Source organism: Anabrus simplex, chromosome 2, assembly GCF_040414725.1.
Source record: "Anabrus simplex isolate iqAnaSimp1 chromosome 2, ASM4041472v1, whole genome shotgun sequence".
In the NCBI taxonomy this organism is placed as follows: Eukaryota; Metazoa; Arthropoda; class Insecta; order Orthoptera; family Tettigoniidae; genus Anabrus; species Anabrus simplex.
In genome coordinates, this window is record NC_090266.1 from 978,410,230 (window position 1) to 978,425,538 (window position 15,309).

At 39.6% G+C, this 15,309-nt stretch overlaps 1 protein-coding gene across 8 annotated transcripts in view; it reads left to right on the forward strand.

The window, feature by feature from the left end:
* Positions 1–7,357: 7,357 nt before the first annotated feature.
* The window catches only part of Cln3 (CLN3 lysosomal/endosomal transmembrane protein, battenin), a 514,530-nt gene continuing 506,578 nt past the window's right edge, over positions 7,358–15,309 (forward strand). For 3 of the 8 annotated variants that reach the window (XM_067141800.2, XM_067141802.2, XM_067141803.2), the window contains exon 1: positions 7,366–7,428. In XM_067141800.2, the coding sequence (XP_066997901.2) occupies positions 7,390–7,428 (39 nt within the window). In that variant the 5' untranslated portion in view covers positions 7,366–7,389. Of the gene's footprint in view, positions 7,747–15,309 lie in introns of all 8 variants that reach the window. The other 5 variants (XM_068226354.1, XM_068226356.1, XM_068226355.1 and 2 more) reach the window with 4 other exon arrangements.

A 15,309-nucleotide genomic window follows, 5' to 3' on the forward strand; every position in this document is an offset into this window, starting at 1 on the left:
TCCGGAGGTGACTTTGCTTTGTTACCTATAATAAGTCACAAATGCACTCTTACCAAACAAAACATGTTAATACTTTTTCTAATGAAAATGGAACTTGGCTTGACTTTCCCTGCTATTGAAGTTATTTTGAGGTGTCACAGAACCACAGCTTCAGCTAATTTTAAGTTTGTTTTGCACCACACCTATCAAAAAAACAATAGGATGGATTTTCTGGCCTCAAAGGTTCAGTATCAGAAAGACTATGCCTAATTCTTTCAGGGCCCATTTTGAAGACTGTACATGCATTATTGATTGCACTAAAATAAAATGTGAGAGGCCAATGAGTGCTCAACAGAGAATTCTACAAAAATGGTTTCGCTGTGAAATTTCCTGTGGCAATTACACCTTGTCCGCCTCTGTGGTGTAGTGGTTAGCGTGATTAGCTGCCACCCCCGGAGGCCCGGGTTCGATTCCCGCCTCTGCCACGAAATTTGAAAAGTGGTACGAGGGCTGGAACGGGGTCCACTCAGCCTCGGGAGGTCAACTGAGTAGAGGTGGGTTCGATTCCCACCTCAGCCATCCTGGAAGTGGTTTTCCGTGGTTTCCCACTTCTCCTCCAGGCGAATGCCGGGATGGTACCTAACTAAAGGCCACGGCCGCTTCCTTCCCCCTTCCTTGCCTATCCCATCCGATCTTCCCATCCCTCCACAAGGCCCCTGTTCAGCATAGCAGGTGAGGCCGCCTGGGCGAGGTACTGGTCATTCTCCCCAGTTGTATCCCACGACCGAGAGTCTGAAGCTCCAGGACACTGCCCCTGAGGCGGTAGAGGTGGGATCCCTCGCTAAGTCCGAGGGAAAAACCGAACCTGGAGGGTAAACCGATGATGATGATGAATTACACCTTCTGGTTTTATTTTATTTCTTTCTAGATGCTATGGAGGTAGAGCCACTGGTAGCTATATAAGTTAATTCTGGTCTGCTTGATCATATAGAGCCTAGTGATGTTATGTCTGATTAAGGTTTCCCTCAGATGTATAGACATGTATAGAAAGCAAAAATGCAATAATGGTGATGCCATTATTCGCATTTAACTCTCATTTCTCTCCTGAAGAAATAGACACAACTTATAACATAGCATCAGTGCGTATTCATGTGGAGCGAGCTATTCAGAGACTGAAAATATACAAAACACATTGTAATAAATTTACTATAGATTTACTGTCCCATGTGGACAAAATTGTTCATGTTGCTGGAATATTCGGAAATTTAAGTACTCCCATAATAAAAATACAAACATAGACACAAATAAAACTATACAAACATTATGTTACATTATTGGTAGCCTGTTCTGTACATGCAGCCTATACAGTAGTGATATATATTGTTCAAAATAAAACATTTTCAATGTTGGAATTACTTGTGCAAGAAAATGCACTAAGATTATTACAAATTTATAAAATATTAAAAGTAGCCTATCTAAATTAATTATTCTTACTTTGATGTTAATTTTATATGGATTTGACTAACATTTGTCTCTCTCAAACATAAACCAGATACTTCTTTTGAAAGTTCTTCTTCCACATGATATATGTGATGGCTATCATTAAGCTCTCTGCCTTTCCTCAAAGTACAATTCCTAAAATACTGTGAACTCCACATAATTTTCTGAAATCCCACAAGAATAACAGCATTCGACACAGCTGATTTATTCACATTATACGTATTCACAACACATTTCAATAAGTAAACAACGACAGCTGATGTTATTCTGGTGTTTCTCCTACCACGGTCGTGCTCCTACCGATGAATAATCGTCTCTTCCGCCAGGGGCGCTGCAGTCGAAAATTTGTAGTTACGCACGGTCCCTATACCAAATATTTAGGGATTTTCATAGATAATAAGTTAAATTGAAAGACACATTTTGCCCGACTTAAGTTCAAAATTGAAAACACAATCCCAATCCTTAAGTCCTTAACTCGTAGAAACTGGGGATCGGATCCGGCCACGTTACTACTTTTATATGAAAATTCAATCCGGGCAAGGATAGATTATGGCTGCCATTTCTTCGAAACAGCGTCACCTACCACCCTAAAAAAATCAGACACGTTACAATTCACCTCTTTACGAATCATATTAGGGGCATTACGCACAACACCCACCAATGCCTTACTAGTTGAAGCAGCAGAACTACCATTGTCTATGAGACGAGAATATCTAGCGTCTAAATATTTACTTAAAAAGATAGCTCTGAATCGACATCCCATATTACCTAAACTACAACTTTTAAATGAGTACCAAATCTGTCAAAAATTGAAAGCCAGCAACATACCGGCAATTCTGCTGGCATATGAAGTACTTTTTCCATTAAGGAATAATGTTTTGCAGACAAGATCATTACCGGCATACTCTCACGAATACAACTTATCTACATACCACCCTTCCATCATTCCTATTACTTTCGAACACCTTCCGGGTAATATGAAGAATAATCCCACTCTAGTTAATAAAACTTTACAAGCATTTCTCAGTCCGCATAAACAATATACAAACTGCTTTACAGACGGATCTAAGACTTCAGAGGGAACTGGAGCAGCCTATTACATCCCCCAGCTTAACATCCAGCAACTATTTACGTTACCAACTAACGCTTCCATATACACTGCTGAAATCTTTGCTATTCGACAAACTCTTTTATGTTTACGGCAATATAATATTCCCAATGTCATCATCTGTACCGATTCATTAAGTGTCCTCCAAAGTATCAAAACCCCGCAGGAATCTACTAGTTGGTATATATGGAACGTCCGTAAATTGTTATACAACCTTTCCTTAAATCAGCATGATATAATATTAATCTGGATACCAAGTCATTGCAGCATACCCAGTAATGTTCAGGTTGATCGTTTAGCTAAAGCAGCAGCTGAAGGTCAAGGTCTACCCTATCACCTCGCCATTCCACACACGGATTATGCCCCTACTATCAAACAGAACGTACTTCAAAACTGGTCTTCTCTCTGGAAAAATTCCGCAAAAACGAAGGGTAAAGATTATTATCAACTACAATCGGAACTGCAAAGAACCCCCTGGTTCACAATGGGCACTTATTCTAGGAGACATATAACTACCATAATCCGCTTAAGATTCAATCATGCGCTCACACCGGCATATAAGTATAGATTTCATATCAGTGACACAGATATTATGCGCACACTTTATCTTGGTGCATTTACACCCTAGTGCTGAATCGGTCAACCTCGGCGATCTTCGAGATTCGTACTGGCAACCTTTGAAACACAAACTATGAATCGCTTAAGCATCGTTGTGCGACATCTGGCGTACACTTTACGTACTAGTACTGTTGTTGTTTACACAACAAAGCCAAAGTATAGAATCCATGCTAGGAACAAGATTCGCATCGAGAAATGTTTTATAATGTTATATAATGAGTATGTGACATAGTTGTTGGCTTAAGATGATAACGGTTTAGAAATTTCATATCGATCGATCATATTTTCGATTCAATTCAGATTTCATTTTCACTCAGTTGGCAGCACCAGGCAGCACTATCGATACCGGGACAGCTCTCTCCTTACTCCTCACCCCGGTGCACAAATACACCAAGTTAAAGTGTGCGGATAATACCTGCGCCTGTCAGCAAGCATGTGGCACAATTCATCATATAGTATTCCAATGTTGCAATTATTCTAACCAACCAAAAAACGTTTTTCCAAGCACTAATAAATCATAAAGTTCCTCTCCCAACAAGTGTCGCTTGTCTCATTCATACTCCTACAGAGCCATTAGTTAATATGCTCACCCATTTCCTTGATGAATGTAAAATCGCATTAAAGGCCACTCATTTATTCTGCCACACAGGTCACTAACATTCACCCACTTGCAATACATAACCTGGCTATCCCTTTACCCTGCACATGATAAACGACAGTTAAAACCCTCAGATCACAGAATATAGAAGAACGTCCATATCTATCATTGATATCACATATAAGTGAAACTAACCTTGTTTAACTGCAATCTCATATAGGGTTAAATTAATACTTTAATAATCCATTACCATCACAAGCTACATCCTCTGATCCAACCTTATTCACGAAAACCAAATTGCAAGACTTACACTTCCCAAGATTACCAACCTACGGTTATTAACTCAACGAAAACAAATGCATTATCAAACGGTGTAGTTATTGGGTACGGAGTTAAAACTAAGCCCAACAGCAAAGGAGAAGAAGAAGACTTGTCGTTGCCTACGCTATAATACAAGGCCTAGAAATGCACTAATGAAAACGGGTGCCATCTTAGTTCACCATTCAGCCACTAGGATCGCGCTGTTGCCCCCTAGTGTTCGCATGGCCGTGTATGTCTATAAGTAAATTATATCCTAAATAAAGAGAGCTGAATGTGGTAGGTGTCTACAGTTTTAAAACTTTCCTACTCAGGGGCTTCTTATCGAGTTTCAAAACTTTCTCACTTCTACTTAAGTGGCTCGAAGCAATGTTGTCCAATAGAGGTCTCAGAAATTTTGGAATAGAAAAAAAGGTAATTTGTCGTCTTTACACTCTCTAACTTAATTTCACTGATGAACCTGGCTTTCAGAAAAAACGTACACATTTTTAGTAACTGTCGTCGGGGTAAATACTGCACAGCAGAGGTAATAAATTTCGTCATGCGTTGCAGAAGAGTCACAAACGGTGATTTCGGGTATCTGAGGGCTCCTCGATCTTGAAAGCGAATAAGACAATGTTGGACTTTCACTAGCTGGAGAAGTGATATATTCTAAACAGCCTTCATAGTCTGTTTGTTCTTCTGCCACACGCACTAAGTATCCTGCTACCATTGCTAGAGAAATACCAGGTATTGTAGCTGTTGAATCTGAAACAAATTAATCATATTTATGTACTAGCGAACACTTAAATAAAAAGTATTGTTCACACAGATCTGATGTAATTTACCATGCAAGGGTTTTGTAATGATAGACATTACGTGTTCAGGAAGCTGCGGAATTTGCACATCATCGCAACTTTCATTCATTCTATATCTTTCATCCATCTGGCACATTCTTGGTTGTAGTAAACTGGTTCGCACATTGCGGATCTTATTTTCATCCCTCAGCTCAACATTGCCATGTTTTGATGCAGCAATAATTCCTGTATGGAGCGTTGTTTCGATTGCGTTAAGGCATGACCTTGCGTCCATTGTGTCATTGTATCCCGCTTTGCGTCCTAGGTGGCTAAAGAAAAGCTTGATATCATCGCTTGTTAGATTCCTCGTCAAGACATAATGAAAATTTATACTTATGAGGTATTTTACGCAGGCCACAGTGGATTGGGTAGTCAAGACCAACGCCTGATACGTTTCCCTCGTGAAACTTTTCTCTTTCTCTGGATGCGTTTGAATGTTCTTGATATATGACAGGAAATCATTTATTAACCAACTGAGGCGTTCATCTTCAATGCTAAAAAATGCCAGTTTGTTTTCATTCCTGGAATATGTCCCATACGAGGTGTTGAGACATCATGGGCATCGAACCACTTCATAAAATGCTCCATGAAAGAAATTGTTTCTTTTAAACTGTTCCTGTCTTTAATGCTCTCGGGACAAACCACCTCCATACTCTTCAAACCAGCGATTGTTTCAGGGGAAAATACAATTTTGGCTTTTGCTACATTCATTTTCTCCAAATTTGTAGGGTAAACTACTTTTCTGGTTAGTTTCCTCACCGGCTTCATAATTGAAGATTTCTGGAGTTTGAAAAGACCTCTGAAATGATCGCCGGTCACGATAGCCATTGTTTACAAAAAAGTCTCGTGACAAATGTTGGGATCGCACGTTTTTTATGATGTGACTGGGATCGAAACTTAGGAACAGAGGTCTAGTTTTATCAGCTGGATGTCGTATCTCATGCGTAATGCTTCCTCCACATAATGTTTCGAACATCGAAACATTTACGGTACCTGAGAATTGTCGGTCACAATTCTGATCACTCTGGAACCACACTCTTCAACAGCATTTAATGCATCCAAGGTTAATTTTGCAAGTTGTGAGCCCGTAACGGATGAAGTGAAATAGAAAGGCACCGGTATTCTGTAATATGTAAGTCCCTTGAACAAAATGCAGAGTAGTTTATTGGCCAACCTATCTTCGATTCCAAGAGCGTCAATGTCAATGTCATTCAGTCCAATAAACATATCTAATTTCCTGTCATACATAAGTTTCGGTTTTATGGACATTTCATCTATTATAAGGGAACCAACCTTTTTGTTATCGTTCACTAACGACAGTTGTTCTGCCAGTAATCGGGTTTTAGGTAGCGAAGTTATGCCCGTTTCCCCTTTGAGTATCCAACATACGATTACAACGTTCTAGGATGTGGAAGATGCAAAATATCGAGTGTTCTGTGAAGCCGATAACTAGTTGGCGACCTTGAAATCACTTGGTATTTACATTTCTTTTTTCCAAAGCTCTGAAGTTGTTCTAACAAAAAGTTTGCTTTCATATTACCTCCCTCAGCTTCCTTCTGAATTTTAGAAACTCGACTTGCAAGATTTCCGGGATCCTTCTTTACCTTACTAAGTTCTGCTTCCAAGTCACGAATTTTTACGCGCAACTTCTTAATAATTGTCACGTGCTTTCTATTTCTTCTGATCTCCTTCCTTAATTTCCTGGTAATGTATTTTGGTACAGTTGATTTTAGGACGGGAGAAAACTGTTTGTGGTGCCTACATTTATTAGGTCAGATTCTCCAGTATTATCAGGCACAGGAGAATCCGATTGTTCCACACATTTTCTCTTATTTCTTATATACTCATTTTCACTGTCCGTTTTTTCAAGCTGTCTTTTCTTAGGAGCTTTCCTACATTTTAAAGTGACTTGTTTGTGTTTGGGGAACTCTGTAAAAACTGAAGGGACTTTATTAGGCAGGAGTGTCTTTCTAGATGTACTTATACTAAAGTCCTTCTCTGAAGTGTTTACTGCACACCTCGATTTTTCTGTAGGAACCCAGAGAGATTCCGGTTTGTGTCCTCTGCGAGATATAGCAACAAGCCACCGTTCTTTTAAAGCACTATTCACTGGAAACTTGTGAAATGAAATTCCACTACCTTTAATTTATCGTGAATGACAATAAGGAACACAGCAATAAACCATGATTGAACCTGGAAGTGCTTATTATCACAAGAATACACACATTCATAACCAACTCAATACACACGTTTAAAGGCGCGAAACTGGTAAACAGGGGGCAAGGTAGCGATCCTAGCGGCCCGCCAATGAACTGCAGTGTGACCACTTCTATAGCGTTTTACGGGCTCAATTTCCAGGCCTTGTATTATTTGTATTTGTTAATAGAAGAAGAAGAAGAAGAAGCACTGTCACATCGTCACATGTCTCTTGAATGGTCCTTGCATGTGGTGTCTCCCAAGTGTCTCCCCCTGTAAGTTGGTTACGAAGGTTATGACTGGAATACGCCTAATGCTTCACTTTGTATGAGCAGTTAAATATAGATTTCTTTTTCCTATATTATCTCTATGATCCTGCCTTGTTTTGCCGTAGAAGCATTATTGTGGTTTCCCGACTTAGAATAAAAGCGAACTGATCGTAGTGTGCCCTGTTGGCATCGAGTGGTACGCTTATTCGCCAGAAATAAGGTTGGATTTATCGCTCTTCAAACAAGGAAAAAGAAAAAAAAAGGTACAGTTCTTATGTTACTCGAAGTGGTAAGATTTATTTGTAATCTGTACTTCGTGTATGGGTAAGTTATCTCAGTACGTCTTCATTTAAAGTTCATGTAAGCTTAGAATTAAAAAGTTTTCAATTAAACCTGCCTGTTATTTTATTGTTGCCAATTTAAACTCTTGTAGTCATTTTTCACTTATGTAATTCCTAGAATCCGGTATTTTTGCTCACGATAACCCTATATCAGAAACATTAAGTGGTGGCTGTACCTTTGTAAGGCATGTCACTTGTCCAAAACCGACTAGCTCATGTTCGTATAAATTCTGTCAAAAATCTTTGTCGACAGGTTAAGTTTAATCGGTAATCATCAGTCATCAAGCAAGATATTGTCTCCTTTCGCCCAGGTGGCCGAATCCCTGTCAGTTGTTTACCTAATCTTTCCTTAAATGATTTAAGGAAACTTGCAAATCTACCGAACATCTTTCAATCCCTAATTTCTCTTCTTAAATATTTGCCCCAGTTTGACCTCTAGAATTCCAAATTTATCTTAATATTGTGATGTTTCCTACCTTTAAACCACACAAACTTATTCGTGTACTGATGTGCTTCCATGCCATCTCTCCGCTGACAGCTTGAAAAATTCCGCTTACTCGAGCAGTTGGTAAGTCTCCCAAGTCTTTCCAGCCCAAAGTTAGCAGCATGTTAGTTAGAAATCGCCCAGAACAAATTGTGCTGCTTTCCTTTGTATCTTTTCTAGTTCTCATATCTGGATATCCTGGTGTGGGTCTCATACACTGGAACCATAGTACGGCTCCATGGCTAAATGGTTAACTTGCTGGCCTTTGGCAACAGGTGTCCCGGGTTCGATTCCCGGCGGGGTCGGAAATTTTAACCATCCTAGGTTAATTTTGCTGGCATGGGGGCTGGGTGTATGTGTCGTCTTCATCATAATTTCATCCTCATCACGACGCGCAGGTCGCGTACGGACGTAAAATCAAATGACATGCAGCTGGCGAGCCAAACATGTCCTCAGCCACTCCCGGCACTAAAAGCCATACGCCATTTCATTTTACTGGAACCATACTCTAATTGGGGGGTTCTTACCAGAAACTTAAAAGCCCTCTTCTTTACCCTCAGTACAGCCCGAAATATCCTCATATCATAACCTAATGTAAACTTTATTTACAACCTTGTTAACATGATTACCCCAATGACGTTCTTTTTTTCATATTAAAACATGGTGATCCCCGTGGGATATTTTCATCCCATCAACATGAATTAAAACTCATAGGACCTCTTCTCTTTGTGAAACTTGCATACAACCTGACTTTTCATCCAATTTACCATCATACCATTGTCTGCTCTTTATGTCACTACATTGTGTAGGTGTTTTTGCCGTCGCTCACGAACCTGTAACTTACTTACTACCTTATACAGTACATCATAATCTCCAAAGGCCTTCTCTATGATTCCAGTTCTTTAGCCATACCATTTATATACCGTACATAAGATGGGGATAATGTTCCAATAATAGGCCTACTGCCTTCTGGGACATCCCCGCTGAATCATTACAGGGTCATATAATGCTTTATGCACTTTAAACCTCTTAGTTCTATTTTTTTTTTTTTTTTTTTAATTCAGCCACCTATTCAAGCATTCTTTGGTCTAGTCCAATAGTTTGACCATGGAAATATATTCCCTACCTGAAAATAAAGAAATAAAATGGTAAGTTTATATTCCTGTGATTATTTTGCTAAAATTGACACATTTGATGGTACTTTGGGGTCCAGATATTGTGGTAGGAAAGTGAAATTGGTAAAACAAAACGAAGTGCTTACTAGACCATGTGGCTTTTCCGTGGAAGTAATTGTTCCCGTTTGTTTTAGGGGCATGGACTACTTAGTTTGTAGGTACTGCTACCATCTGTGGAAATTCTTAGATAGGTTGTGAGGAGCTGATAATTTTTCATCATTGGTTTCTTAATAGGATCAAGTGCTAGTGCATGTGCTAGTTTATCATCGTTGGTTTATTTGTGGTTGGTTTGTTTTTAGCATATAAGAAGAGGTTAGAAAAATCACCGGATTATGTTGTCGCGAGGCATAGCGGGTTAGAAAATCTATCACCATTGGTTTATTTTCAGCAAGTACGTTTAGGTGTGTGTGTACTTATGACCATTGGTTTGGGAGTTTTTATTGTGACGTAGTTTAAGACATCTATCTGTGTTGAATTCTGGAAGTGACACCACATTGCATAAATTTCAACCGATGGCAGTGGCTATTGATCCCAGTGGTTTGGAAAATATCACACGATTTATTTATTAGCCTAGGTTATAAGAATACTCATAAAAGTATATTTCTTGTGTATGATTGGCAGGTCCCTGGCCTTGGCAATGAACACATCCCTCTCGTAGAAGTCATATGTGGTAAGATTTATACCAAGCACGTGGCTGTGCAGTTTGGGTCACATAGATATCAGCTTGTACTTGAACCCCACTGTTGCCAGCCCTGAAGATGGTTTTTTGTGGTTTCCCATTTTCTTACCAGGCAAATGCTGGGGCTGTACCTTAATTAACACGTGAGAGGTCACACCCGCGGCAGTTTGCCAAACTTTTAAAATATTTGTTAATTTCATACCGAGCTCGATAGCTGCAGTCGCTTAAGTGCGGCCAGTATCCAGTAATCGGGAGATAGTGGGTACGAGCCCCACTGTCGGCAGCCCTGAAGATGGTTTTCCGTGGTTTCTCATTTTCATATCAGGCAAATGCCGGGGCTGTACCTTAATTAAGGCCACGGCCACTTCCTTCCAATTCCTAGGCCTTTCCCATCCCATTGTCGCCATAAGACCTATCTGTGTCGGTGCGACGTAAAGCAAAAAAAAAAAAAATTCATTGCTAGCTGCTGTAGGGCTTAGGGCGCTCATTTCACCCCTCCCCTCCCTCCCTCACTCCCGCCTGACGTTTATTATCGTCAGTGTATTGCCTGCTGCGTTCCAGAGTAGTTTGTTTTCTTTCACTCTCGTATCTGCCACAGCAAATTGCCATCGTGTGACCCCTTACGTAGTGCATTCTTACACGACTGCATTTCGAAGAAAGTTTCTTAGTAAAATTCATGAGGCTTATGGTGGCTTTCAGTGAAGTGTGGTGGGGTTCGAACCTACTATCTCCCGAATACTGGATACTGGCCGCAATTAAGCGACTGCAGCTATCGAGCTCTGTCGCGCTACCTCTTGCGTTCTAAAATGGGCGCGCCTCTTGCGTGTTAAGGCGCTGCTCACTCCCTTCCCACTCCTAAATCTTTCCTTTTCTATCGCCCCTATAAGATCTATCTGTGATGGTGAGATGTAAAGCAAATTGTCTCCCTAAGATTTATGATTCACCATTCCGAATAGTGTGATGTGGAGGGGAGCATTTTGTTAAGTTTTGCCCATTTTATGCCAAAAGATAAGAAGCAAGAATTAAGAAACAATCCTTTAGGTCCTTGACTTACCAAGATGACTGCTGACCATACTGGAGTGCCATGTGGGCAGTGTGACTACATCCCAAACGGTATTGCTTGACTTTCTTGACCAGATCCACTACCTGTCATGTCAGGCAGCTCCACAGTTTGTCTTACAAGGTTGATTGAACCCCATTCCAGCCTTCGGTCAAAAATTAAAATCCCTTGATTGGCCTAGAATAGAACTGAGGGCTTCTTGGCAGGCATGCTACTCCTATACCATGGAGCTGACTTTGGAAGCAAATCTTGTTTAATTAATGCTTTTGTTGTTTATCTTAGCCAAGAAGATGATTCTGAGCTTAAGTGACCATGTTAAATAATGAAATTTCAAAATCAGCTATCGGGTCTGTTTGAAAGAGATTCATCATTTTTTTTCTGCAACAAAACTTCAGATGTCACTAATCACCTCTATAAATTTGGCTTGCCAATTTCTCTCATTTAATATACATGGACATTGTCTTTATTTCTGGGTCATGAAACCCAGCATTTTCTGATTTCTTCAGTAATTCTTCCAAGGTTCTTCATTGGGGCTTTTTGTTATCTTCACAGAGGTCTGTGCAGTTTGAGTCACATAGTTGTCAACTTGCATTTTTGAGATAATGGGTTTGAGTCCCACTGTTGGGAGCCTGGAAGATGGTTTTGCATGGTTTCCCATTTTCACACCAGGCAAATGCTGGGGCTGTATTTTAATTAAGGCCACAGCCGCTTCCTTCCCACTTGTAGCCCATTTGTCTCCCATCGTCGCTGTAAGACCTATCTGTGTCGGTGTGGCATAAAGCAAATTGTAAAAAATAGATCCCACGATGCAGCTGAGTGAAACCGTGTGAATGAAATAGTGATCGTCTGACAAGAGTGACCTGTATCTATTTTTACATACTTTCAGGGCAGAGAAAATCTGCTCACACAAATACGTGGAGCCAGATTCCCAGCAGGGGAATCAAACCCGGGGCCCTCTGAACTGAAAGCCATTACACTAACAATTCCGCTAGCATAACATGTACATTAATGTAAACACTTTTTAACAGATATTAAGAAAGCAAATCTATTCAGGAGGGAAATCAGAAATTCAGTAGAAGATTGTCATGAGTTGGAAACAGAAACAGAAGATAGAGAGGGAGAGACACATAAGGAAACAAGAAGCTTCTCATTCATAAATGAGGATATTTTCAGAGAAATCAAACTGCTTCAGCAGGGAAAGGCAGCAGGGAGTGATCAAATTACTGGGGAGGTATTAAAGACGAGATAGTACATAGTGCCTTATTTAAAATTTCTCTCTATGCCATAAATAACAATGTAAAACCAAAGGGATGGAGGAAATCTATAATAATACCAATTTATAAAGGAAAGGGTGATAAAAAGAAACCTGAGATCTACAGACCAGTCAGCCTGACCAGTGCAGTTTGTAAAATACGGGAGAGTTTAATAGCAAAGTACCGGTACATCAGAGGGGTATGTGAAGATAAAAATTGGTTCATGAGGAGCCAGTATCGATTTCGAAAGAAATTTTCTTGTAAGGCACAACTAGTGGGATTTCAGCAGGACTTATCAGATCAGTTGGATTCAGGAGGCCAGTTAGTTGGATTGCATAGCCATAGACCTTTCCAAAGCATTTGAGAGAGTGGAACATGGAATATCATTAAAGAAACTGGAGGGAATAGGATTGGACATAAGGGTTATATGTTGGATAAGAACATTTCTAAATTCAAGAGTTCAGAATGTCAAACTAGGAAATCATGTATCATAGGAGGAGAAGGTTTGGAAGGGAATTGCACAGGGTAGTACAATCGGTCCATTACTTTTCTCAATATATGCAAATGACTTAGAACAATATAACGTCAAAAATAAGATGGTATGCAGATGACATAATTGTTTATAGGGAAATAAATAACATGGGGAGTTGTTCAGAATTACAAAAGGACCTTGGCAGTATCCAACAATGGGTTAAAGAGAATCATACGAAGGTTAATGGAGGAAAATCAACTGTTTCAACATTTACAAATAGGAGCTTAAAAACTGAATTTAAATATACGTTGGACGAGGTAATTGTCGCAAAAGATGGCAAGTGCAAATGCTTAGGTGCAAGATTTGAAAGTAATTTGCTCTGGAAAGGTCATGTTGATGACATTGTTAGGAAAGCATACAGATCATTGCAGTGTGGTAAGTGCCCTAAACCATGCACAGTACAAGATCTACTTCAAGCAACAGAAAGTGCACTGGATGTCGCCAATTTCTGGGCAAAAGTAGTATAGACTTTTTCTTATAAGTGTGACTTTGTATATAATTCAGTAAGAGTATATATTTATTTATAGTATTAATGCTTCTAATATGAATGAATAAATAAATAAATTGCATGTCATAATGAGGCTACTTAAAGGATGCAACAAAGAATTGAAAGGGAAAAGTATGGTCCAGCCATTATCGGATTTTGGGATCCTTACCAGGAATACCTGATAAAAGATATAGATGGCATGCAGAGGAAAGCAGCAAGATTTGTAACGGGATTTCAGGAGAAAAAGTAGTGTATCAGAAATGTTAGAGAAACTTGGGTGGGAAACTATAAGTAGAGAAGGGGGGAAACTAGACTTACAGGATTATATAGAGCCTATACAGGAGAGGAAGCATGGGGAGAAATCTGTGAGAGGCTTCAGTTGGAAAATAATTACATCGACAGGGCTGACCACAAGTATAAATTTAGAAGGGATTATAGCAGAAGCGGTTGGGGTAAATTTTCATTCATTGGGAAGGGTGTGAAGGAGTGGAACGGTTTACCAGGGTTAGTGTTTGATCCTTTTCCAAAATCTGTACAGATATTCAAGAAAAGAATTAACAGCAACAGAGAAAAGAAATGTTAGAGGGCATTCGACCTGTGCAGGTTATTGTAAACAAAGAATTTTTGGGTTTGGGAACAGAAATGCAGAAGGCTAACAAATGCTCGATTTGTGCAAAAGAAAGGGATTGATCATCAAAAATACCTTCTTCCAAAAACAAGACTGCCACAAGATAACAAGATATAGCTGGGATGGAAAACATAAGTCTCTCATCGACTATATCATCACTAACAAAGGAGGAGGGAAATATGTAACTGATGTCAAAGTTATCCCCAGTGAGAGTATGGACATTGATCGTAGATTATTGATTGCAGACCTAAATCATGTGGCTAACACAACCCTGATAAAAAGAAAAAGAATACGTAAAGTGAAGACTTGGAAATTAGAAGAAGCCAAGCTGAAGGAAGAATGTAAAATAAGGATACAGAGACACGTACCAAAAGGGGAAATGAATACAGTAGAAGAAGAATGGAAAATGTTTAAAGATACTTTGTTGGGTGAAGCTAAAGACCTATGTGGAGTAACAGGATCAACCATGAAAGAAAAAGAGACACCTTGGTGGAATGACAGAGTCAGATTGGCTATAAAAGAGAGAAATTGGGCAAAAAAGATGCTAGACAAAGAAAAGCAAAGAGATGCACAAGATCCAGGTGGCCAAGAAATGACTAAACTACAGGAACTCTACAGGGCTAAAAAACTTACAGCGAAGAGGAAAGTTGGAAGAGGACAGCAGAGGAAACAAGAAACTTCTTTACAGAGTAATTAAAAGCAAGTGAAATAACCTAGAAGACATCAAAGTAATAGAGCAGGACAATGGATCAGCAGTACAAGAGGAAGATGGAATTAGGAGAGAATTCAAGACCTTCTTTGACAAGCTCCTGAATGGAGAGGCATCATATGTAATTCAAAACAGAGAAGGATCTGGAAAAAAAGAAGAGTCCAGCAAAAATATGGAGCCACCAATCACATGGCTGGAGATAGAGAAGAGCCTTAAAAGTATGAAGAAAGGGAAAGCTGCTGGAATACATGAGTTAAGTGTGGACATGTTGAGACCAGGAGGAACCCCAGCAATCCAATGGCTATATAGACTCCTAAATGTTGTATGGCAGCAAAATACCATCCTAGAAGACTGGAAGAAAGGTATAATTGTTCCTATAATCAAGAAAGGCAGCGGACGGAAATGTACCAATTACCGTGGCATCACTCTACTCTCTCGTGGACTAAAAATTATAGAGGATAGATTACAAGAAATTGTAGTACCACTTTTAGAAGAGGAACAATATGGCTTTAGGCCTGGAAGATCAACAACAGATCTTA